Source organism: Rhinoderma darwinii, chromosome 12 (assembly GCF_050947455.1).
Source record: "Rhinoderma darwinii isolate aRhiDar2 chromosome 12, aRhiDar2.hap1, whole genome shotgun sequence".
In the NCBI taxonomy this organism is placed as follows: Eukaryota; Metazoa; Chordata; class Amphibia; order Anura; family Rhinodermatidae; genus Rhinoderma; species Rhinoderma darwinii.
Window position 1 is genome coordinate 41,874,118 of NC_134698.1, and position 27,037 is coordinate 41,901,154.

Genomic DNA, 27,037 nt, shown 5'->3' on the forward strand with positions numbered 1-27,037 from the left:
TAAATTGGGTATTGATAATTGCCATTAGCTGTTATTATCTTCTTCCCATTGCTTTGGTGGCTGGGAGGCTACCTCCTACCAATGTTCATATGTATTTGTAACATTTTATACAGTCTGAATTTATTATGTTGCACTGCGTGCACACTTTTGCAATTTTGCGAGATGTTTTATATGCTCTGTTATGTTTTCTACTCTAATAAAATTGTTTTGATGAAGAAAAAAAAATAGATGCGAGTTTGATTAAAAAGCGGCTGAAAATCAGAAGCTGTTTTCCCTTGAAAACCGCTCCGTGTTTTCAGACTTTTTTTTTTTTGTAAGCGTGAGAACATGCCCTAAGCCTTCTTTGGTTGCTGTGGTTTTATGCTTCCTATTGCCTGTGTGGCAAGGATCTTGTGCAAGCCTGTTTATCCTAGAGCTGATATCTATTATTATAGCAAATAGTTCTACCGGTAATTACTTCATACCTTTTGCTGTCGGTGCTCTACTTGTGGTCTTCCAGACAGGGAGCCACGTGGTTGCTATGCATCCTCAACTAGCACAGCTGAAGAATGGAATAAATAGATGGACTCACAGGTCCAGGGATCATAAGTAGGCACAGCTCTGATAGGGCTCGTCAACACGCTGCGGAATTGCCGCGTTTTTTGTGGCTGGAATTTCGGATGGAAAAAACGGTGCAGATTACAGTAGCAGCAGAGTGGATGAGATTTAACATATACCATCCACGTGTTGTGTAAAAATTCAGAGCAGAAATTGCCCTGCGGTGTGTATTTTTCGGACCGCAGCATGTCCTTTCATGCTGCGGAAAGTGGCCAGAATTGCTGCGTTTTTCAGAGGAGATGTCACCATCGGCTAATACAGCAAAATACACACCATGTCCTGCCGTAAAAAACGCAGAAAATGGTTTGTTTTTGCCACAGCAGAATGTCTGCGTTTTTCAACAGAATTGCGGCAGAAATTTCCAGCAGCAATTCCATTGTGTGTGTGGACAAGCCCGTACACATATTGTAGCTGTAACGATCCAAGCACCTGTGTGTCCATCACATGACCATGGACAGAATTGTATCCACTGGAAGTAAACAATGTATACTACTTAATAACAACAACAAAAATAATGTAGTGCAAATTAAACTGTGTATGTCAATTACTATGGTGTCATTAGGCTTTAAAGTATCCAAATGGATCTATATTATAGATATTTTATAGACTCTTTTAGTATAGTTTATATATTGCAAGCGTTCCTCTAGAACCAGTTAAACATCATGGAGTTTTCTGGATCAAATATTAAAATTAGCACAATGAATACATAGTTTAGGGTGTGTTCACATCGGCGTCACCCTTCCGTTCATGGGTTCCGTTAGAACTTTCCGTCAGAGGAACCCATGAAGGGGAAAGTCAAACGGAAACTATAGCTTTTGTTTGCATTCTCATTGACTTCAATGGTATTGCTTCCATTGAAAATGGCTTCCGTTTGTTTTCCGTTCCGCGAGCTTTCCGTTTTTTTTAGCCCAAAAAGCGCAGTCGACTACGCTATTGTTTCCGCGAAAGATACGGAAACAGTTTTCAACGGAAGCAATACCATTGAAATCAATGTTAATTCAAACAAAAGCTATGGTTTACGTTTGCCTTTCCCTTCATGACGGAAAGTTCGAACAGAACCCATCAACGGAAGGGTGACACATGTGAACAGGCCCTTAAACTAAGGTTTTTGTTTTTTTTGCCTTTAGGGTATGTTCACACGAGGTCATTACGTCCGTAATTGACGGACGTATTTCGGCCGCAAGTACCGGACCGAACACATTGCAGGGAGCCGGGCTCCTAGTATCATACTTATGTACGACGCTAGGAGTCCCTGCCTCGCTGCCAGACAACTGTCCCGTACTGTAATCCTGTTTTCAGTACGAGACAGTTGTCCGGCAGCGAGGCAGGGACTCCTAGCGTCGTACATAAGTATGATACTAGGAGCCCGGCTCCCTGCACGGTGTTTGGTCCGGTACTTGCGGCCGAAATACGTCCGTCAATTGCGGATGTAATGACCTCGTGTGAACATACCCTTACTTTGTGCATTTGCAGATGTTTGCGAAATAGATTAGATTTTTTTCTCTTAAGTTTGAGTTTTGTTTTTGATCGTAGTTGATTACTTTTTAATTTTTTTGTCTGGCTATCTGCTGTGTGGTTGCTAAACAATAACTTGTCTGTCTGGATACTGTCAGAATTACTGGAATTGCATTTTTATGAGCCTTCACGTAAACAGCCATTCCAAATCGTGTGTTTGGATTTTTGTTGCATGAGCAGCTATGGAAGTTTGTAAGAAGACTACAGACTTGGCTGCTCTTTTAATTTACTACTTGTAACACCTGAACCCTGCATAAAGTTTAAATACAGTGGTGGCTAATGCATAATGTGCTCCGTAAACTCTCCGAAATAGCTTCTAAGAGGATCTCTCACTAGGTCATATAAGTTGGACTGGTTTACTGACCTGAATAACGCTGTGTTCCTGGTTGTTCTTTCTTTCCTGCACCCTCCTGTTCCAGAGACATGGCCCACTTTTGTGTTGGCTCCCTATATGCTAATTTCTTGTAGTTAGACAACAGGGTGGAGAGCTAGCTTCCCTGCCTTTGATCCTAAGGGTATGTGCACACACACTAACTACGTCCGTAATTGACGGACGTATTTCGGCCGCAAGTCCCGGACCGAACACAGTGCAGGGAGCCGGGCTCCTAGCATCATAGTTATGTACGATGCTAGGAGTCCCTGCCTCGCTGCAGGACAACTGTCCCGTACTGTAATCATGTTTTCAGTACGGGACAGTTGTCCTGCAGCGAGGCAGGGACTCCTAGCATCGTACATAAGTATGATGCTAGGAGCCCGGCTCCTTGCAGTGTGTTCGGTCCGGGACTTGCGGCCGAAATACGTCCGTCAATTACGGACGTAATTAGTGTGTGTGCACATACCCTAAGCATTCAGCGAGAGGCAGCTTGAGGGTATATCACGCCCTGTTGGCTAACTAAAGCAAATTTATCATATAGGCAGCCAACACAACAGTGGACCATATCTCTGGAACAGGAGGGTCCAGGGGTAAAAAAAAATAGCGCTGGAATCAGGGAGACAGCGCTGTTCATGTCAGTTAACCAGTTCGACTTATATGACCTTGTGACAGGCCCTCCTTAACTTCTTAGTGAGAGTAGTCAGTCATTTCTGGGATAAATTGTTCAATTATGAATTAATATGTACTGCACACTACACTATAAATCGATCAGCCATAACATTATTACCACCTGCGAAATATTGTGTAGGCCCCCCTAATACCACCAAAACAGTTCCGACCTGTCGAGGCATGTTCTCCACAAGACCTCTGTAGGTGTCCTGTGGTATCTGGCACCAAGATGCATTCAGCAGATCCTTTAAGTTCTGTAAGTTGTGAGCTGCAGCCTTCATGGATCATTTTTTTTTCAGCACATTTCACAGATGTTGGGTCAGATTGAGATTTTTCGGGAATTAGGATGCTGTCAACACCTTTGACTCTGTCATGTTCTTCAAACCGTTCCGGAACAATTTTTTTCAGTGTGGCAGAGCACGTTATGCTGTTGAAAGAGGCCACTGCCATTAGGGAATACCATTGCCATGAAGGGGGTGTACTTGGTCTATAACAATGTTTTAGGTAGGTGGTACATAGGAACCAAGGTTCCCCAGCACGACATTGATCAGCGCATCACACTTCATCCGCCACCTTGTCTACATCTCCTGATGCCATCTCTTTTCCCGGTAAGCTACAGAAAACATGCATTCGGCCGTCCAAGTGATGTAAAAGCAAACCTCATTCGTCAAACCAGGCCACCTTCCTCCATTGGTCCATGGTCCAGTTCTGATGCTCATGGGCCTGTTGGAAGCGCTTTTGGGGGTGTACAGGTATCAGCATGAAAACTCTGACTCTTTGACTATGCAGCCCCAAATGCAGGAAGCTACTATGCACTGTGTGTCCTGACACCTTTCTATAATAGCCAGCATTAACTTTTCCACCAATTTGTGCTACAGTAGCTCTTCTGTGGAATCAGTCCAAACAGGCTGACCTTCGCTCCCCATGGGCCTTTTTTTTTTAGTCCTGGGCACCATGACCCTTGTCACCGGTAAACCATTTTTACTTCCTTGGACCACTTTTGATAGGTATGAACACCCTACAAGACCGTCCGTTTTGGAGATGCTCTGACCCAGTTCTCTAGCCATTACAATTTTGTCATTGTCAAAGACTCTCAGATCCTTATACTTGCCCATTTTTCCTGCTTCTAAATCCAACACATCAACTTCATGAAAAGACTGTTCACTTTTTGCATCCCCAGACACCATTGTAATGAGATAATCAATGTTATACACATCAGCAGTTTTATTGTTATGGCTGATCGTTGTTTATGTGAACTTTATCTAGGCGTGATGTGAACTAGTAAATTTACAAATTGCTGTTGATAACAGTTGAACATGTACCATTCTCTTATAGGGTATGTCTCATAAGGAGTAGCTGGCTTGGCAATCATTTCATTGCAATAGGTTTTGCCTTCTGACTCCTGGCTATCAGCTGTCTAGCCATACATGCCCCCTGGCCACTGTTAAATAAAATGAATGGCCACCATCATGGGCTCACTGGATCCACAAGAGTTGGAGCTGCTCTTACAGAACGGCTTTCCATTCTAGCTCACAGGCCCCAATAAGAAGCACGCACGCACTCACTACAGGTAGTTACTCACCACCGACGTATCTGGCATCAATAGGATATTCTGAGAACTAGTGTTCCCTGTTTGCAGGGCCCCCACTTATGCCAATAATGGACAACATATATGACAAATGCCATTGATATTCCAAACATTTGTGTTATCGGGGAACCAATTTAAACATCCCCAGGTATGATGAACATGCATATGTAAATGTTTGGTTTCTGCTCTTGGAAAAGTGTTGAGGTTGTAACAAAAATTGCATATTTACATTGCATCATGTTGAAAATTTTTAGAAGATTATTTGACACTTAGATTGAAGCAATGATTTGTGACTGCAGATTTAGATGATTTCCCAAACGGCAAATTCAATCATAAATCCTTGCTGAGATTTTTGTTTCACAAATTAGAATGTTTTTCCATTTTCTTACAGGATGTGGTCTTAACTACCATAAGCGATGCGCTTTCAAGATACCGAACAACTGTAGTGGGGTCCGAAAGCGAAGGTTGTCAAATGTGTCACTAACCGGATTATCCAGCATACGCACTATGTCTGCGGACCCGGGCTCCTGGTCTTCAGAAGACACACTTCTGGTATGTGATGGTTGAGATGCTTAGTCCACACACTCCACACACGTGAACCAACATAGTCATTTGTCTGAGTGCCAGGCTAATGTATCCATAGTAGGTCTGGTAATCCACACTCAGATACTGCACATTAATTTCATTGTCCAAATGGCTGCATAGCACTGTTAGTACCGTAGTCTGAAATCCACATTTGCAATCAGATATTGACTCGTAACCTTATGAGATATCACTGCTAATGTAGTTTATGGACAGATGGATAAGATGTCCAATCAGTAGAACACAAAGAGCATATTCTAATTTTCACAAATGCGCAAATTAAACTTAGCTGTTTAGCTCCTGCTTCAAGCAAGAACAATCGTCCGTTCTAGCAGAGTGCTGCAGCCGTCAAACTATACGTGTAAATGTCCACCTAGCACTGAAAGTCTGCTCTGCTTGTGGCGGTTTCCTAATATAAGAGCTGGTAGGGGAAAGCAATGAGATACTTGACGGAACTTGTAATTGTGCGGGATTATACACACACCGTTCTTTCATGTACCTTTTAAAGAAGGAAACCTGGGGTTTTATTATATTTGTTACCAGTGTTCCATCACGTAAGTATACTGCATATTCAAGTTTTGCTACATATTAAAGGATAATACCCTAAACGATTTCCATACTTCGCAGACTGGAATGAATTTCAATATTTCAGTGAGACCTTATTCACACGAGCATGTCAGATATGTGTCCTCTAAAAAAATTGCCTGCTGTTCATCCATAGGAATGTTCGTTTTGGTTTCTGTGTGTTATCCGTTTTTCTCTTCTGTTTCTTTTCCTCTGCAGGCACTTCCTGGCTTTACTTCTCTTTTTTTAAACTGCATTTCTTTAGCAACTGGTCCATGAAAATCCGACCGCACGTTTGACACACACACCATGACTTGAATGCACGAGTCTTGTCTGCAAAAGCGGACCAAAATAGGACATTGAGTTGCATGGGTCATTGTGCTGTCTGTTCTAACGTATAGCGCACGGACGAGAAATACAATCGTGTGAATAAGGCCTAGAGGGTGCGTGGACTGACTAAAGCCTGTATTTTGCGACAAACCTGTGTATAAGTGCATCAATTGAAGATTTTCTTCCTAAAGAATTAATATGTCACTTTCTTGTAAATATTAGTTTATGCCCATAGAATGGTTGCTTTTACAATGTATGGGAGCATGCGACATACTGGGGTACATTTTCTTAGTTTGTTCAATTCATGTATATAGAGTCTTTATCAGGATCACCTTGCCCTCTCATTCCTCTGTTTTTCTATCATCTAACCAAATCTTTCATTTATTTGTTTGTCTTCTTTTTAACATTACGTCTTTTTTCTGTCCCTTTACGCTGCCATCTGCTTCCTTTGTCAGTTTCCTCTCAGCCCCAGTATTTGAGGTATGTGATGTCTTTAATATCATTCTCCAACCCAGCATCACCCTTCCATACATTCCTTTTTCCGAACTGCAGCAAGAAACTAAGATAATAGCTGGTTTGTGCACTTGTAGTAGAGGACAGTGTGTATTGCAGTACATTAATGATTTGGGAATGTGGGGCATGGTTGAAACCTGTATTTTTATGCGGTCTGAAAATGTGTTTCAATGGGACCGTTCACTCAAAATAGAACATGTCCGTTTTCACGGATCCCTCAATAGACTCAAGTCTATAGTTTGTGTAAATCGGGCCTTCATGTGCACGGGGAGATTCTGGCTGGGCTAAAAGCCCTAGTCCTATTTCAAGGGTCTTCTGTGGGTCGGACGTTGACTTCCAGGAAAGATACCTCCAATAGGTGTTACTAGATTATTTTTCCTTCGCCTGGAGAACTAATTAGCATTAGTTTTGTAGTTTGTTATGGGATTAGTACCAAGTTTTGGAGAGTGCAGTGGCAGATTGCCCATCTACAGAAGATTGTGAGCACTGAAATTGTTGGTCTTCAGTATTTTCCGCATTCTGGATTTGACCGCACCATACACACTGAAGAATTTGCTGAAGTGCATCCAGTGATTCATTTTTCTGTAGAGTATTGGGAGCTGGTGCTGAAGGGATTGATCGTTAATTCATACTGTTCTTGGCAGAACGAATTTGGTTTTAAAGGGAGTCATTACATTGGGTGATGAACATGAGCACTGAAGGGTACTGAATTAGCAGGGGTGGTCTTACAACAGACATTCATGGCATATCCACTGAATATTCCATAAATGTCAACTAGTAGCGAATCCCACCTCTAGTACCCGCAAATATCTCAAGAACAGGGCCTTCTGAACCCCATCCTACCTTTTCTCACATCTCTGAGGCCATTAAGTTACGAGGTGACCAGGATTATGGAAACAGTTTGCTGAACTGGGCTGTTTACATTGCTCCCATGGAAGCGATTTTTAGTTCCGGATACAGTGTAGCTTGCTGTGCTACACTGTTTCCACAACTCCCATTCACTTCAAAGAAATTACAGAAACAGTGTAGCTCAGCGAACTTGGCTGTTTCTGCACTCCCGACCACCTCGTAACACAGGGGCCGGAGAGCAGCGAGAGAAGGCAGGAGGGGGTTAGTGGGCACTGTTCTTGAGAGAGGTGTGGGGCCCAGAGGTGGAAACTGCATCTATCAGACATTTATGGCATATACTGTGGATATGCCATAAATGTTTGCTGTGAGACAACCCCTTTAAATGGAACCTTTCACTAGCCCATACATGTGCAACTGAGTGCACCATGTAACAGGCGCTGCTGCACAAACCTTATGTCACTTTAAACTACGTTTGTAGCCTCCTCCGTTACATATCGGTGCCGTTATATATTATAACCCCCTGAACTGTCATTGGGCGTTTCTTTTTATTGTAATTGGCAGGGGGGGGCGTGATACTTACCACTCTGACACGGTCCAGTCAGCTACAGACAGTGTCAGAGCGGCTTTTCTGATCTCGCGCACGTTCTCATTCTCTCTTCAGCTCTCTGTAGAAAAGGATGACTAGACTGTGTAATCTCTCTCGCGAGATCAGACAAGTGATTGGACAGTGTCAGAGCAGTAAGTATCACGCCCCCTCCTGTCAATTACACTAAAAGAAACGCCCCATTAACAGTTCAGGGGGTTATTTACATATCGGGTGCCAAATAGAACGGCACTGATATCTAAATAACGGAGGAGGCTAGAAACATAGTTTAAAGTGACACAAGGTTTGTGCAGCAACGCCTTTTACATGGTGCACTCAGCTGCACATGTATAGTTTGGTGAAAGGTTGTCTTTAAAGGGAATGTACACCTTTTGAAAACATGTGTGTATGTATGTATGCATGTATGTATATATAGATTTGTGTGTGTGTGTGTGTGTGTGTGTGTGTGTGTGTGTGTGTGTATATATATATATATATAGATGTGTATGTATGTTATCGATAACCTCAAAGTTCACAGCGTAGATGTAATCGATAACAGGTGGATCCTGTGTGTCAGGTGGATTCAGGTCTCAGCGCAAGATAGAGCTGCTCTGTATACAGGATACAAAGCAGCTGTATCTCAAAGTTAAAATAATTTTCAATAAAATGTCATTACAAAGTTGCACCAATCACACTGATGCACAGTTTTATTAAAAAACAAAACGCTTTTTACATTCCAAGAGCATAACTTTTTTTACTCGTCCCCATACCTGTATGAGAGGATTTTTTTTTTCAGGATGAGTTATAGTTACGTTTTTTTGGGGGGGGGGGGTTTTCAGTTGTTTTTTTTTTAGTACCTTTTGTACAATAAAAACAGGTTTTATGTAAAAATAAATTTTTGTGTCGCCACATTCTGAGAGCCATAACTTTTTTTTTTTTGTTTGGTTAACATATCCGTAATCTGATCTGTTTTTTTGCAGGGTGAGTTGACATTTGTATCGTCAGTCTTTTTGGGTACATTTAATTTACTATTTCAAAAATAAAATAATAAATAACTAAAAGATTTTGGTGGGATGGGGAGAAAAAGCCAGAAATCCGCCATCGTTTTTCAGGGTGGGTTTACGCCATGCAGTACAACTATTTTTATTTGTTTAGATAGCATATATGCATTGTTGTTTTTTTAATGTGTCACTATTTTTAAACAAATAATGTTTTCATGAAAAGGTTATTTTTTTGGGGAGGGAGTTTTTTTTTTTTTTGTTTCTGTTTTCTTTTTTACTTGTTGAACTTTATCAATCCTAATCTTATCATTTTAATAGGCCCACTAGGGGAATTGAAACTGTGATAATTTGATCACTAAAATAATTCCAAAGCGTTAATGCCTGCATTCCTTTTTTCGACCCATGGCTGCCATGGTAACCCATTGGAACCCCGCAATTTAATTTCCATGGTGCCGAATGGCTGACAGAGGGAGCCTCCTCCCCTGTCATACTCTTTAGATGCCTCAGTCGCTATTGACTACGACATCTAAGTGTATAAACAGCCGTTGTCTGCTCTTCGTCTGATGCCATCTATTACCTTGGTAGTGTGGCTGTCAATCATGTTGCATTAGGAGCTATCGCATGACATGTCTGTCCATCTCTAGCCCCAGCCTTATTTAGAGTATCTTTAAAATTCACAACCTGAGGCTGGGTTCACAAGTCGCGATCAAAATGGTATTTTTGCTGCGACTGGGTCTAAACCACGCAGTTTTGCTGGGATTTACTGATAATTGCAGCAAAATAGCCCATTTTTCCTGCAAGTTGCAGCAAAAAAATGCATTTTGACTGCAATGTGTGAATCCAGCCCAACTAAGTTGGGGACATTTAAATCATAATGAAGTAAAACAAAAAAAAGTTTCCTCGGCACATCCATAAAATCTAGAAAAGCTTTATTCGTGCATCAGGTTAAGAACCAGGGAGCGCACAGGTCAGACGGGCAAGTGCTAAAACCTAAAAATCCGTTGCTTGTTTTGCAGTAATTCCATTCACACCAGTGCTATTGATCTGAATTCCAGCCTGTGTAAGGCTTTAGTATTTCGTCCTGGAAATATCCCTATTTTTCATTGTTGGTCTCCTGCAAGTTCTCTTGTTTTGCATAGTATGTTCCATCCACAATATCTTCTTACTTTGACATTAAAAGTTACTATTCGTTGGAGCGATTTACAATGGGATAAAACTCACATAGGTTATGCAGCGTAGGATTTGCCCAGGTGCATCTGCCCAGAAGCAAAATGTCACTGGCAGTAGTTTGAAAGATGTTGACATGTAACTTACAGGCTCCGTATCCGCTTAGTGTGTTTTGTGTTTGCAAAGTCAACGTTTAGGACAGGTTTCTGCATGAGAAGAAACCCTCCTATTATTCCAGGAGGCTGTGTGTGTAAAGAAGGGGAGCTTGTTCTAGCATACATTGCTGTTTGGTTTGGCTCAGGCCTAGTTCCTGCTGCTGGCTTAACTCCACACTCCACCACTGTACCTCACGCATCTCCAGACTACATCCTTTCTGGGTTTCCAGGCTGTGCAAAATGATCATGTCCTTTGCTATCTGTTCCATAAGCAGATTTATGCACCCACCACAGTCCTGTCTTTATAGGATTAACCCTTTGCAGTTGACACTATATGTTACCAGATGTTATAGTCAGCAACTGGAAATGGTATAATAAACATTATTTACATTGAGCCATTTTCGTAGCCGTGAACCTTTCCACCAGAGCTTACAATCTAAAGTTTTGATTTCATAAATTGGGTCTTCTGGTTAATAAATACTCCTAGTTTCCTTTTGGTAGTGAACGGGTTATAGCACCTCACAGAGCTCCCCATCAGCTGCATTTTCCATCATGTAATCTGGTTTTAGCAATCATTTCCTGGAGCAATTCCAGCCAGAGCTCAGTCTGGAACAAAAATCTCTTGGTAATAGCCCACAGATCAGGCTTACAAGGCTGAAAGGCTTCTGGGGCCTCTGTTCTCCCAGCAAAGCCAGCAATGGGACATTTTTTATTTGTTTTATTTTGTGCAGATTATTGGGGGTTGATGAGAACATTACAGTGAATATGATACATAAGCGAAGACCTTAACGGATACCATATAAACAGATTTTATTCTGCATCCTCGTATGTTATATTAAATATGTCAAGTTATTTTACAAGGTCTAGTTTAAAGGAACACTCCAGTGATTTATTTTTATCATGACCCCTGTTTGGAAAGTACCCGGTAAAAGATAGCGGAGGCCATCGTCTTATCGGGAGCTTTGCTGCTGATATGTCTCTTCCGATCTTGGCCGCAGTTATGTCACGTGACGGCATTGTGACTGTCCGACCCCTAAAGTGTTTGCTGTGGACTGGAAGTCGCTTTTTACTATGCTCAATTTGAGATGCTCAGGAATCAGGCCGTGACATAACGGTGGCCTGGGAACGGAGCATATAGTTCGGCAGCAAAGCGCCGGTAAGAGGATGACTTGCGCTACCTTCTAAAAATTGCAGGAAAATGGCATGGTTTTGCTGCAAAAAACCAACAATAAAAACGCATTTTGACTCCGATGTGTAAACCTAGCCATATAGAGACAAGAATTTGGTAATATGCTAATGATTACATGGCTGGATTTTTTATCCACTTCTGCTACAGGTTTCCAATCTGATTTCCTAGGCCACGTTCACATCATGTCTGAGCCTTCCATCACACGTATACACCAGGAGTATTGACCAGCAGCTCCTGAACTTAGAGCAGCTTTTGAAAACCGCTGGGATCTGGAAAAACTCAGACCCCAGCTGTTTAACCCTTTGTTTGCCGCAGTCCGTTACCACGGCATGATCAAAGGGCACTCCGCCCTTCAATCACGTCTATGGAAACTCGTCGACCCGATCGGAGACCGGGGAAATCTTCTGCCGTCAGGCCTGGGGACCTAGAAAGGACCCTGGGCTTTCTGCTCTATGCTGCAGCCTATATCATAGTGAGTAAGGTAATACAGGAGTAAGCTAATACTTTTTAAGTAGAAAAGTTGTTATTAAAGTTGTCCCTTTATGGGATTATTTTTTTTTTAACTATATAAAAATAAAAGTCAGTCATTATTTAGCATAATGTATTTTACTGCCCATACATTACATTAAAAAAAACATACACATATTCGATACCTATACGACCGTAATAAGCTTAAAAATAAATTTTACTGATTAGTGTGAAACAGGACAGCACAGTGGCTCCACCAAGGACAACATCTGCATGGTGTTTGTATGCTCTCCCTGTGTTTGCGTGGGTTTCCTCCCACACCCCAAAAACATACCGATAGGGAATTTAGATTGTGAGCCCCAATGGGGACAGTAAAAGAGGACCTCTGTACAGCGCTGCGTAATATGTTGCCGCTATATAAGTAACTGAAATAAATAATAATAAACATGAACGGAATAGAAATAAACAAAAAACAATTCCAAAAATTTGCTTTTTCCAATATTCACACCGCAGATATAAATGATATAACTTACACAGTAATTTATTTGTACTCTGAAACCGTTCAGAAAAAAATAAAATTTCTCCTGCACGTAAGAAGGCCTCCCACAGCCACTTCAATAAAAACAAAAAAGGTAAAAGTTGTGACCGCTGAAAGGCAGAGGCAAAAATGGAGCTGGTCATTTAGGCCTTTTCAGGCCTGGCCATTAAGAGGTTAAAAATAAACCCCAAAAAACATATAGCTTGCAGTATTTATTTTTGCAGGATGCAGATTGAGGCCAAAACGACACACTTTTGGCGAATGTTCAGTGTATAGCGCCCAATGGATACTTTTGCCATATACGCCGGCTGCTTGTACCCGCGTAAACGCCAAACATAGGGCTCAAACGTCATTTGTGATCGAAGACTTACACTGTTTATTAGTATTGATGATTAAGGTACAACCCCTTAAGAAACCATTAGTCTTTACAGCCGTTGTAGGTTCCATCCTGCATGAATTAACTGCCTGTGTTTTTATGTTGTGCTATCAGAGGTTGTAGTCTGAACAGATACCTTTTTACAGTGCCTCATGATAACAGCTGAAGAAATTGTGTAGCCGCATATACGTAGCCCGGGTGAGGCTTCACAGTGGATCTTTACTGCTACTGTCTGATCAGTGAGTGCTCTGTACAAACGTCATTCTGTCTCCCTTGGTGTTAGTGAGTGATCCTAGGCTCGGAGCAGCATAGTTCGTGACAAATGTCAAAACTATTGGCCGTTTTTTCTCGTAACTGCCCATGCTGCTAATGACATTGTTATATCAATAATGATCTGTCGGTACTTTGAGATCTTTCTTTAAATTACTTCTAGGATATGCGCACAGGGGCGGAATAACTGCGGATTGTCCACAACTGATTTCATTATGGAAAATCCACAGCGTATTACATTATCAGCAAAGTGGATGAGATTTGAACTAATCATTTTCACACACGCGGAAAAAGACTGATCAAACGTGCATACATTTTTAGTCCACTCCAGGTTAGGGATGCACGATGCGTCTAAACTTCAATACTGTTTCGATACTTTGCATCCCCAAATGGTTCGATACCGTTATTTCATGTATTTCGATACTTATCTGTGCGGCCGCACAGCTAAGTATAGTAACACGTTAACACATGAATGTATGAGAGCGGGGCTGCGGCTGTGTGATAGTCATTGCCACGCTCCAGAGTCCTGATAACAAGTGCGCGGGGTCAGGATGATGCGACCAGCGCTGCACTAATGAGCGGCGGCACTGAAAACAGAACATGGCGGGCTCACTGCAAAACACCCCCGTGTTCTGTCTTTAGTGCCTGAACCGCCGCTCATTAGTGCAGCGCTGGACGCATCTCCTCATGCTGACCGCGCACGCACTTCCTGTCAGGAGCGGGGCAATGACTGTATTACACAGCCCCGCTGGCGGACATCAGAGAAACCATCTCTGCCGCTATTCCCGTGAATGCTGCGATCACAACGAACTGCAGCATTCCTGAGAAAATGAGAAGGGGGGATGCCCCTTGGATCGTGTCACAGGGAAATCCTGTGACGCGATTGAGGGACATACCATATATGGGCAGACAGCCCAGGGTCCATTGAAGGACCCCAGGGCTGTCCTACCATATTTCCTGTTAGGGCATATTTAGGTATGTCCTAACAACTGCCTGTGTACTATCAGTGCCCAGGCTAATGTACTGTAATATAGATATATGCCAGTACATTAAAACTTAAAGAGGCTCTGTCACCAGATTTTGCAACCCCTATCTGCTATTGCAGCAGATCGGCGCTGCAATGTAGATTACAGTAACGTTTTTATTTTAAAAAAACGAGCATTTTTGGCCAAGTTATGACCATTTTTGTATTTATGCAAATGAGGCTTGCAAAAGTCCAACTGGGCGTGTATTATGTGTGTTACATCTGGGCGTGTTTACTACTTTTACTAGCTGGGCGTTCTGACGAGAAGTATCATCCACTTCTCTTCAGAACGCCCAGCTTCTGGCAGTGCAGACACAGCGTGTTCTCGAGAGATCATGCTGTGACGTCACTCACTTCCTGCCCCAGGTCCTGCATCGTGTCAGCCACATCGGCACCAGAGGCTACAGTTGATTCTGCAGCAGCATCAGCGTTTGCATGTAAGTAGCTACATCGACTTACCTGCAAACGCCGATGCTGCTGCAGAATCAACTGTAGCCTCTGGTGCCGATGTGTCCTCGCTCGTCCGACACGATGCAGGACCTGGGGCAGGAAGTGAGTGACGTCACAGCGTGATCTCTCGAGGACACGGCTGTGTCTGCACTGCCAGAAGCTGGGTGTTAACGAACAGAAGTGGATGATACTTCTCGTCAGAACGCCCAGCTAGTAAAAGAAGTAAACACGCCCAGATGTAACACACATAATACACGCCCAGTTGGACTTTTACTTTAAACACGCCCAGTTGGACTTTAGAAAGCCTAATTTGCATAAATACAAAAATGGTCATAACTTGGCCAAAAATGCTCGTTTTTTAAAAATAAAAACGTTACTCTTTTCTACATTGCAGCGCCGATCTGCTGCAATAGCAGATAGGGGTTGCAAAATCTGGTGACAGAGCCTCTTTAAAAAATAAAGTAATGTTAAATTTAAAAAAATACACATACACCTTTTATACAATAAACATTAAAAATAAGCCTCAATACATAAAATATACACACAATCTGTATTGGCGCGGTCGTAATAACCTGTACAACAATTTTTTTTGCATCATTTATGTGTACGCTGTAAAAAAATAAAATAAAAACTGCTTTCTATCACTTATTAGGCCTCATGCACACGATCGTAGCCATGTGCACGGCCGTGATTTTCGGGTAGGCCGGTAGCGGACTGTCAGCCGCGAGCCGCCCGCAAATTACGGGCCATGCACATGGCCGCGGCCATTATTTTCAATGAGCGCGGAAAGCAGAAGACGGCCGTAATAAGACATGTCCGTTCTTTCTGCGGTGCGGGTTCCCGGGCCATGCACAGACCGTAAAAACTACGGTCGTGTGCATGGCCCCATAGGAATGAATGGGGCCGCAATTCTCCCATGGATTTTCGGGGGAATTGTCCCTGCAAAAGCACGTTCGTGTGCATGGGGCCTTATTTTGGGGCACAAGTTGTGATGAATTTAACCTCCATGTGCCTCACGGTACTTGTGCCTTGTGGTTTATGCCTCAGCCATAAAATCTAGGTTTCTCCTGTCGTAAATAGTATTTCTCACAATTTTTCGCAGATAGTTGCTGTATTTTGATCATGACGGTTTCAGCCTACGCCATTTTTATTCGTAGAGCATGTGATGTAGGTTTTACATTTTTTCAGGCAAATCTCTGAAGTCTGTAGTTATATGATATGCTATAATACACCTGTTGTAATGAATTATTCTAAATCCAGTGCCATAGACACCACTTGATTTTAAGGGCATACACAAATCTATTACAGATGCTACCTGTGAAATTATGGAATATTTAATTGTCATCCTTTCTCTTTGCAGCAAAAAAGTCCTTCAGAGTCATCTGTTCGGGAAAAGAGATCTAGTTCCCAACCCTACCCGGGTCGCCCAATCCAGTTGGACAAGATCTTGCTCTCCAAGGTCAAAGTGCCTCACACGTTTGTTATCCACTCATACACCCGACCGACGGTGTGCCAGTACTGTAAGAAGCTGCTAAAAGGTCTTTTCCGTCAAGGTCAACAGTGCAAGGACTGCAAATTCAACTGTCACAAGCGTTGTGCAAATAAAGTGCCTAACAACTGCCTTGGAGAGGTGGCTATTAATGGAGGTACGTATATGATGAGGGTTTTATATGTGATGTCTATTGTGGTATACTTTTAAATGCAATATGAAGTTCTCTAACTGGAAAGTGGAGCTTTATATATGTTTACTATTTCTCTCTTGAGACTTGCTGAGTCCTGGAGCAGAATCTGATGTTGTCATGGAAGAAGGAAGTGACAATGAAAGTGATCCAAGCAGCAGACTGATGGATGATGTAGATGAGACCCTAACTGCAGATTCTGATAGCATGATGACTGGCTGCCGAAGTGAGAATGGAGACATGCAGGACCCTGACCCTGACCAGGATCCGGATACATCAGATCGTATGATCAGGTATGTAATTATGATTATTTGCAAAAGTAGCTCTGTGTCATAGGTCCAAAGCTTCAGAACTCTGCAGATGTTTATGTATTACTGAGCGTGACACCACTTCGGTCTGATCAACATTTTCTTTTGACATGTCTCAATGAAATATAGGAATGCTTTTAAAATTGGAAGATCCCCCTAAAACCCCTCTATATGCTATGTCATAAAAGCTGTATACCTGCCTTAAGTACTGTGCAAGGACCATCAGGTACATGCTCTTTGCAGTCAGTGTATATGCCACAGTCCTTTGATATTTAGTTCATGTTCTCAGTGGCACTAACAATCTAATTTCCATATAACAGAGATATGTAGATATGTACAGGCTATGGCCAATTTCATCAGAAGCAGTTAATCGATCAGTATTTTCTGGAGCATGGAAGGGCATTTGAGTGCCCTAGGAAACCCACTTCTTTACATCTGAGTAAATCCGGGTTGGATAGTAGAGCAGTAGACGTGCTCTACCTTCCTATTATATACTTGTTAACATACACCTTGCAAACCAATTCCTCGGTAGCTGAGGCCTCTGTGATTTGTATTAGCAACTTAGTCTGGTTGACTGTTTCTCTAATTATTAAGTATATACAAACCATATAATGTACTCACCGCAAATATTCAGAATATCACTCCATTAGTGGTCATTTTCTGTGCTTACCGTGCTTCATGTACTGTCACAATGTTTGTTGTATCTAGATGGTCTCTGCTGGTTAAAGTAGTATGCCATAGTTAAAAAGTAACTACACTTTTGATATGTCAGAGACATATCAAAAGTTTTGATTGGCTGAAGTCTGGGTGCTCAGATCCCCAACATTGCTGAAACCAAGTTGCAGAAGCGCTCTGTTGAGCACCCTACATGTTGGGCTGTGATCAGCCCTTCCTCTCAATGACAGCAGTCTTTTGCCTCAATATGAGCGGTGATCAAAGCGGATCACAGCCGAAGGTGTAGGATGCTCCGCTGAGTGTGTTTCTACCAACTTAGTTTCAGCAACGGTGGGGGTCTCAGCAGCCAGAACCCCACCAGTCAAAACTTTTAATACGACTCTATGACATATCAAAAGTTTTATGGTAGTGTAGTTACCCTTTAATACAAAAATCCTATTCTAATATACATTTTTGGTTGAAGTTTTAATTCTCAGGTTAAGTTCAGTAATTGACCTTTATTTCAGCCCTTCAGCCAGTAATAACATTCCCTTGATGAGAGTGGTTCAGTCTGTCAAGCATACAAAGCGGAAAAGCAGCAGTGTTATGAAAGAAGGTTGGATGGTGCATTACACCAGTAAAGATACTATGGTAGGAATATGTACTATGAACAGTCTACTGGGCCTTGTTACTAAACGTGTTTTTATTGTTTTCATTATTATTAGGTCCATCTACTTATAATAATTTAATATATTCGTAAAGTTTGAAGTGTATACCTTTTTAATCAATTTAATGTTTCTTTTTTTCTTTATATTTCATCTACTTGCAGAGGAAGAGACATTACTGGAGACTGGACAGCAAGTGTATAACCTTATTTCAGAACGATACTGGAAGCAAATACTACAAGGTAAAAGTAGCGCTTTAGGTGACGTTAAGAATTTCCCCAGTGATGGTTCTTTTAACGTGACCGCTTTAATATATTCATTAAAGGGGTTTTTCTACCAGGGACATTTATGACCTATCCACAGGATAGGTCATAAATGTCAGATGCGGGTTCCACCGCTGAGCTACGCTGTTTCCGTAAGCATACCTTGCATGCTACGCTGCTTCCATAACTGCCACTCACTACTATGGGACTTACAGGAACAGAGTTGCTCAGCGAGCTACCCTGTTTTCGTAACTCCCGACCATAAAGTCAGGAAGAGGCAGAGGGAGCAGAATAAGGTAGAACGGGATTTAGGGGGCCCCGTTCTAGAGATAGGTGCGGGCTCCAGAGGTGGGACCCGCATCGATCTGACATTTATCCTGTGGATATGTCATAAATGTCTCTGGGCAATCACAGCCTTAAAGGGGTTTTCCCACCAAAATCATCAGTTATTGTTGATCCATAGATATGTTTAGAATCGTGGATACAAATAAATTGTATATTTTCATGTAATAGCTATAGCCTCACTTGCCGATGTCTAGCAATATCTCGTTAAAGAGAATTGGTCGTTAACCCCTTTCCCGCCCTGCGATGTATGGTTATGTTTTGGCATGTAAGTCGTTTGCACAAACTGCTGTAGTAAGACAGCAAAGTGATGGTGTGTGCACTACAGCTGTACCCATGCCATCATTTTCAGGTGTAGGCTGTATTATAGAGCGGATACGCCATCTTGACGGCTTTAAATAGCGACTTTGGCACTAAAGTGGCTTTATAGAGGGAAGGGGCTCCTTTTAAAACCCCATTGGCACCCCCACAATGCGATCATGGCGTGCCAATGTATTGTCATGGCAGTTTAACAGGTGGCCCCTAGGTCTGCCATGTATGAGAGCCTATTAGGCCTTGCCTAAGGAAGGGCCTAAAAGATTGACTGTCACTCGAGCACTGATAGACATAATAGAAGTATTGTAATGTATTATAGAAGTGATCCGGAGATCAGATGTTCAAATCCCATAGAGGGACTAAAAAAGAAAGGAAAGAAAAAAGTTCGATAAAGTTTTTATAGAAAAGAAAGGAAGCATATTGATCCCCTTCATATAATTAATATCGCTGCAGCTGTAACAACCTGTACTGTTAAAATAAAATGTTATTTACCTCTGTGCGCTGTGAACGCCATAAATAAAACAAACAAAATACGAAAAAGCAACGCCAGAATTGGTGTTCTTTGTTTATTCCACCTCCCAAAAAGCGTAATAAGTGATGTTCTCCAAAATGGCTTTGTCGTCCCCCAAAAATCAATCCTTCATAAAGACATTTATCGCTTCTCCACAGGAAATGTCATAAATGTCTGATAGATGCAGTTCCCACCTCTGGGACCTGCACCTATTTCCGGAACAGGGGTCACCCGATCCCGTCCCGCTTGGTGAGCTTGCTGCTGGCGGCCTCATCCATCCTGAGAGCGAATGAAGTGGTGTTTGGGATTACGGAAACTGCCCAGCACGATGTCTAAGACAAGAAAACTCCTAAATTGTTTGAAAATGATGCAATCAGTAGATTTTGCACTATGTATGATTGTTATTTTCTATGAATGTCCACCAAGAATTGCCACTGCACCAGATATCCAATCCAAAAGGTTTTCTTTATTTCATCAGCGAATAATACAAAGTAAGTCTGGGTTCTCACGTAGCATAAACGATATGGAGTTCTGTGCAGAAATTCTGCAGCATTTACAGTAGCAGCAAAGTGAGTAAGATGTGTGGTAAAAAAAACACAGAAAAGTAGAGCGGAAAGTGTTAAATCTGCATCATGTTAATTTATGCTGCAGGTTACGTGTGGAGATGCTATATATTTAGGGGGCCTCGTTCTTGAGATAGGTGCGGGTCCCAGAGGTGAGATCCGCATGTATCTAACGTTTACGATATATCCTGTGGATATGTGATAAATGTCTCTGATGGGAAACCCCTTTAAATCGATGTTTCCGCCATACATTGGCCTTTCTCAAGCCCATGTAAACCGACCACCATTCATACACATATATTATCCCCATGTATGAGGTGATTTGGTGCCAACATGTGTCAGGGGGATGTAGAGGGCCTGTTTTGGTGCCAGATCACCTCATACATGGGGGTATATTTATAAATATATGTATGATTGGTGGTGGGTTTGCACAGGCTTGAGAAAAGGCAATTATATGACCGAAATGTCCCCTTTACTCGGAATGCATTAGTTGATGGAATAAGAGAACATTCTATTGGATATCTGGTGCAGTGGCACAATTCTTGGTGGACTGTTATTTTCCAGTTGGTGGAGCCTGAAACCATTGATGCAGGGCTGATTCCACGGATGGTGCTGAGGGCCCTCTTTCTATGAATAGATGTCATTGAGAGCATCCTGAATTTCATCTATTTCTTACATAAAATGACTTCTCATGAATATTCATTAGGAGCTCCCCACTGTCCAGCTCTCTTAGAATATATTACAGGTCTCTCTAAATACTGTCAGCTGACTGTTCCTATCAGAATGGCTTCACATACACTAAGAAACAGCAAATGTGATTGGTCAATGACCTCTCTAAATTAGCACAACCTCCAAAGACGTTTTTCAGACATAGACAAGCCCCTTACACTTGTTCACACCTAAAAAAATAATAATTTAAGGGCCTGTTCACATCTGCGTTGGCTTTCCGTTCCGGGGTTCCGTCGGAGGTTTCCGTCGGGTGAACCCCGCAACGCAAAGTCAAACTGAAACCACAGCTTCCGTTTCCGTAACCATTGATATCAATGGTGACGGAAACATTGCTAATGGTTTCCGTTCGTCACCATTCCGCCAGGTTTCCGTTTTTCCGACTGAATCAATAGCGCAGTCGACTCCGCTATTGATTCCGTCATTAAAACGGAAACCTGCCGGAATGGTGACAAACGGAAACCATTAGCAATGTTTCCGTCACCATTGATATCGGAAACGGAAGCTGTGGTTTCAGTTTGACTTTCCGTTGCGGGGTTCACCCGACGGAAACCTCCGACGGAACCCCGGAACAGAAAGCTAACGCTGATGTGAACAGGCCCTAACAGGGGACTTTCAAGAGAATATATAATACATTTACATTGAATCAACACAAAATAACAGAAGATTCTCTTTAGGAATATTAATTACCTGGTTATTAATATGTCTTCCTCCAGTAGTCCGTTGGGTCTCAGACATAAATATGGTTATACGGCGCACTGGTCATAAATCGGATCTCCATCTGCGGATGGAGCCGGTGTAGCTTGTTTCCACTACAGCAGGATTGGGTATACAAATACTAATTTAGCTGTTGGTGGCAGTTTTGTAGAATCTGTACAAAATCAGACATTTATTTGTTTTCTGTAACCGTTCTAATACCAATTGTTATGCGTTTATTTTTATTTGCAGGAAATCCCCCTTTCTGAGATACTCTGCCTGGAACCTCTTAAAACCCTGTCTCAGCTCCCCCCTGGTGCTAATCCGCACTGTTTTGAGATCACCACTGCCAATATTGTATATTATGTGGGGGAAAGCCTGTCACTCCCAATCACACCTGAGATTGGAAACAATGTGGTTGTGAACAGTGGCTTAGGAATGGAAGTAGCTCGTATGTGGGAAATTGCCATACAGCACGCCCTGATGCCAGTGAATCCTAAGGGAGCAAATGGAGGAAGTAGCCAACACAGTATGTCATGGTTCTTACTATATAATCTTAGGTATCGCTGTTCATTTTCATATGTATGCATGAAAAGTGATTATTTGTATTTCTTCCATTCCCATAGGACTAAACTAATTTGTTTTGGGTCCTTGTGTGCTCCGTTAGCATGCCAGAGGGCCAGGTGTATAGTCCACATTATTTGTATGTCTTTACATTGTAGTGAGTGCACATTGTGACTTCTGTAGGAATATGCAAACATGACCTGTCATGTTGTGTGAACGAAATCCTTGATTTATCCTGCTTTTTGGCATAAAACATGAGTAACATTAGGTGCCTTGAACAATAATAGTCTGAGGCCACAAAGTGTCCATCAAACACCATAGTAACAATGATTCTGGAATTTCATTTGTCAGGGTTTTCTTTTTCATCCCAACCCCCTGAAAACAAAACACTGCCCCTGTAGGTAGTACCACAGTGCCCACTGTAGATAGTACCCACATAGATAGTGCCCTCACAGATGGCTGGGGATTCCGGCATCTCAAAGACCCTAACGTCTCTGTCCTTGTATATACAGTGACGTCAGGGGCTCCCTCTAGGAGCAGAATCCCTGGCCAGATTGTTGCCGATGCTCTGGCCAGGTATTTTCGCATTACAAAGCCTCTAACATCACTGTCTATATATGGACGGTAACATCAAGGGCTTTTCCAGACAGGAGTACACAGCCAAAGTGCTTGCGATGCTCTGGCTGGGGACTCCATAGTTGAAAGCCCATGACATCACTGTCCATTTATGGAAAGTGATGTCAGGGGCTTCCCAGGGCTTAGCGATTAAAGTAACAATATGCCTGGGAAGTCCCCTTGTGAGGTCTAGGATCAGTTTTTAATGGCCGTCGCAAGGATGGCTTTCTGAAAAAGGCCGTTAAAAAATGATTAGTTTACTTCATTGGGGAATGTCGGGCCTTAAAAACTGTAGTTTTAAACATGTTCTATTTTTTTGACGACCATTATTCGCGGGCTGTTAAAAAAAAAAAAAGAAAGGCAGTGTGAATGCACCCATAGAACTTCATAGTTCTGAAAATGGCCATGTGATGGTCGTTTTTTAATGTCATGTGAATATAGCCTTACAAGCTGTGTGGCAATTATATGATCAGAACAGATTCTAATCCTTTGTAAGTAAACAATGATGATTCCTGTTGGATGATGGAAAGCAGAGGTATTGAAAATTGTGAGGAATTTGTACAGCAAGTGTATTGGAAAATTGTATAACTTCATCACACAACAAATAAGTTTACCTCTTTCTATGAGTAAGCAAGACTATCCTAAGCTTTTATTTTTCCTCTATAGAGTACTAAATAGAATTGGAGGAGATTTATTAAAACGAGTGCAGAGGAAAAATGGAGTAGTTGCCCGAGGCTCTGTGGAAAATGAAACAGCGATCTGATTGTTGCTATGGGCAACCGCTCCACTTTTCCTTTCACTTGTTTATATATACAGTTAGGTACAAAATTGTTTGGACAGTGACACAAGTTTTGGCATTTTAGCTGTTTACCAAAACATGTTCAATATACAGTTAAATAATCAATATGGGCTTAAAGTGCAGACTCTCAGCTTGAGGAAGGGTTTAGGAATTACAGCTCTTTAATATGCAGCTGCCTCTTTTTCAAGGGACCAAAGGTAAATGGACAATTATCTCAAAAGCTATTTAGTCTGCTGCATGGGCTATTCCCTCGTTAATCCATCATCAATTAAGCAGGTAAAAGGTTTGGTGTTGATTCCAGGTGTGGCATTTGCATTTGGAAGCTGTTGCTGTGAACCCACAACATGAGGTCAAAGGAGCTCTCAATGCAAGTGAAACAGACCATCGTTAGGCTGAAAAAAAATTAAGAATTCCATCAGAAAGATATCACAAATGTTAGGAGTGGCCAAATCAACAGTTTGGTACATTCTTGAAAAAAAAAAGTGCACTGGAGATCTTGTGAACTCCAAAAGGCCTGGACATCCACGGAATCCTTTCCATGGTGAACAAAAACCTTTTTACAAACGTCTACCCAAGTCAAGAACATTCTACTGGAAGTATCAGTATCTAAACCTACCATAAAGAGGAGACTTCATAAGCGAAAATACAGAGTGTTCACCTCAAGGTGCAAACCATTAATCAGCATCAAAATTAGAAAGGCCAAATTAGACTTTGCCAAACAACATCTAAAGAAGCCAGCCCAGTTCTGGAACAGCATGAAACTAAGATCAACCTGTACCAGAATGATGGGAGGAAGAAAGTATGGAGAAGGCTTGGAATGGCTCATGATCCAAAGCACACCGCATCCTCTGTAAAACATGGTGGAGGCAGTGTGATGGCATGGGCATGTATGGCTGCCAAAGGCACTGGGTCACTAGTGTTTATTGATGATGTGACTGAAGACCGAAGCAGCCGGATGAATTCTGAAGTGTTCAGGGATTTTCTTTCTGCTCAGATTCAACCAAATGCAGCAAGGTGGATTGGACGTCGCTTCACAGTACAGATGGACAATGACCCAAAACATACTGCGAAAGCAACCCAGGAGTTTTTTTAAGGCAAAGAAGTAGAATATTCTGCAATGGACAAGTCAGTCATCGGTTCTCAATCCGATCGAGCTGCAGTTCACTTGCTTAAAGGGGTTGGCCAGGAATAAATGTTATCTTTATTTTAACCTAATGTGACATGTACAATTACTTTTCTAATATAATGTTTGTTTATATATGGCAGTGTTTCCTACTTATAATTTGTGGTCACGTGACCGCACCCAAAGTAAATTTTACTTTTCCGTGATGTTCCATGTGTTTGCTCAGCAGGCACTTCCGCCTGAACAAAGGCACGGCGTGTCATCAACTACATTTACAGGCAGTGGGCCGGGTGGATGTTTCATGAGCTCTTCAGAGCTCCGCCTTTGGTCCCACTGTCTGTAGATGTAGTTGATAACGCGCCATACCTCTGTTCAGACGGACGTTCTGGCTTAGCAAAGACACGGAGCGTCATCAATCATAGTACACGCCCCTCCTCCTTCTGTCTCGTTGTCCACGCCTCCTCCTTCTGTCTCGTTGTCCACACCTCCTCCTCCTTCTGTCTCGTCGTCCACGCCTCCTCCTCCTTCTGTCTCGTCGTCCACGCCTCCTCCTCCTTCTGTCTCGTCGTCCACGCCTCCTCCTGTCTCGTCGTCCACGCCTATTCCTCCTTCTGTCTCGTCGTCCACGCCTCCTCCTCCTTCACTCCTGGAGCTCCCGCACTGTTGAGCCCTATTCAAACAGGGGATCTCGGGCCATGTGAGGGACGTTTTTTGAACGGCAGTCACACGGCCGCAGTAGGAACAATAGACCCCAAATGGGGCTATTCACACGGACCATCGAAAATATTGAGCATGCCCTATTTTGGGCCGTTCTCCCGGCCGACCGGCTCCCATAGAAGTCTATGGGGCCGTGTAAAGCACGGCTGTGATCCGAGTGACGGCCGTGCTTTCCGCCGCTTGCTCGCTCTCTCCTCCTCACAGTACAAAATGCATTGTGTCGGGGGAGGAGGAGATTTTTTTGCTCCCTGTAGGAGTGGAATTCCTAATCCCCGGCCACAGCTTTGCCGATGCTGTGGCCGGGGATTCCGCTCCAGGAGAAGTCCCTGACTTCACTGCCCATATATGGACAGTGACGTCAGGGACTGCTCCTGGAGCAGTCCCCTACTCCTGAAGCGGAATCCCCGACCACAGCGAGCGGTGATTCCGCTCCAGGAGAAGTCCCTGACTTCACTGTCCCTGACACAGCTGTGGCTGGTGATTCTGCTCCAGGAGAAGTCCCTGACGTCACTGTCCATAAATGGACAGTGACATCAGGGAATTCTCCTGGAGCAGAATCACAGGCCGATGAGCCACTGCGGTCGGGGTTTCCGCTTCAGAAGTAGTGGAGCCGCTCCAGGAGAAGTCCCGGACGTCAACACTGAAGTCAGGGACTTCTCCTGGAGCGGTCCCCTACAGTGGCGCTATATACAGGAAAGGGGGGTGTGCAATCTATGGGGGGCTGTGTGGCACTACCTACGGGGGGCCTGTGTGGCACTACAGGGGGGCTGTGTGGCACTACCTACGGGGGGCTGTGTGGCATTATCTACAGAGGGAATTGTGTTGCAGTATCTACAGGGTCTGTGTGGCATTATCTACAAAGGGAAGTTTGTGGCAATCAATTGACAAGTGAAACTTATTCGTTTTTAAGACGGACAGGGAAAAAACTGATGCAAAACGGGTCAAAACCGTCCGTTAAAAATGGAAACACGGAGCGGAAACATAACGGATGCTAAATGGACGAGAAAAACAGACCAAAATGGTCCACACTTGGACCCTGTCGTGTGAATAGAAAGGTAGTTGATGACGCGCAGTGCCTCTGTTCAGCCGGAAGTGCTGGCTGATAAAAGACACGGAGCTCGCCTCCCCTAGTATACACACCCTGCTTCTTCTACTCCCTGATGGAGGAGGAGGAGGGGGTGGCGGCGTTAAGCCTCAATTTCCACGCGACCCGATGATTACATAAATACAGGGCTGATGGATTTACATGCCGCTCAACATCTGTCTATTACCCCCAACATGGCTGTCTATTACCCCAACATGGCTGTCTATTACCCCAACATGGCTGTCTATTACCCCCAACATGGCTGTCTATTACCCCCAACATGGCTGTCTATTACCCCCAACATGGCTGTCTATTACCCCCAACATGGCTGTCTATTACCCCCAACATGGCTGTCTATTACCCCCAACATGGCTGTCTATTACCCCCAACATGGCTGTCTATTACCCCCAACATGGCTGTCTATTACCCCCAACATGGCTGTCTATTACCCCCAACATGGCTGTCTATTACCCCCAACATGGCTGTCTATTACCCCCAACATGGCTGTCTATTACCCCCAACATGGCTGCCTATTACCGCCATCATTCCTGTATATAACCGCCATCATCCCAGTTTAGTATGATGAGGGCAATACACAGGGATGATGGGGGT

At 43.0% G+C, this 27,037-nt stretch overlaps 1 protein-coding gene across 1 annotated transcript in view; it reads left to right on the top strand.

Moving 5' to 3' along the window:
• Positions 1 to 27,037, top strand: part of PRKD1 (protein kinase D1) — a 244,044-nt gene that overhangs the window by 192,057 nt on the left and 24,950 nt on the right. Inside the window, exons 4-9 of the mRNA XM_075843500.1 lie at positions 5,134 to 5,294; positions 16,162 to 16,447; positions 16,566 to 16,773; positions 17,970 to 18,093; positions 18,272 to 18,349; positions 21,776 to 22,052. Of these exons, the coding sequence (XP_075699615.1) occupies positions 5,134 to 5,294; positions 16,162 to 16,447; positions 16,566 to 16,773; positions 17,970 to 18,093; positions 18,272 to 18,349; positions 21,776 to 22,052 (1,134 nt within the window). The remainder of the gene's footprint in view (positions 1 to 5,133; positions 5,295 to 16,161; positions 16,448 to 16,565; positions 16,774 to 17,969; positions 18,094 to 18,271; positions 18,350 to 21,775; positions 22,053 to 27,037) is intronic.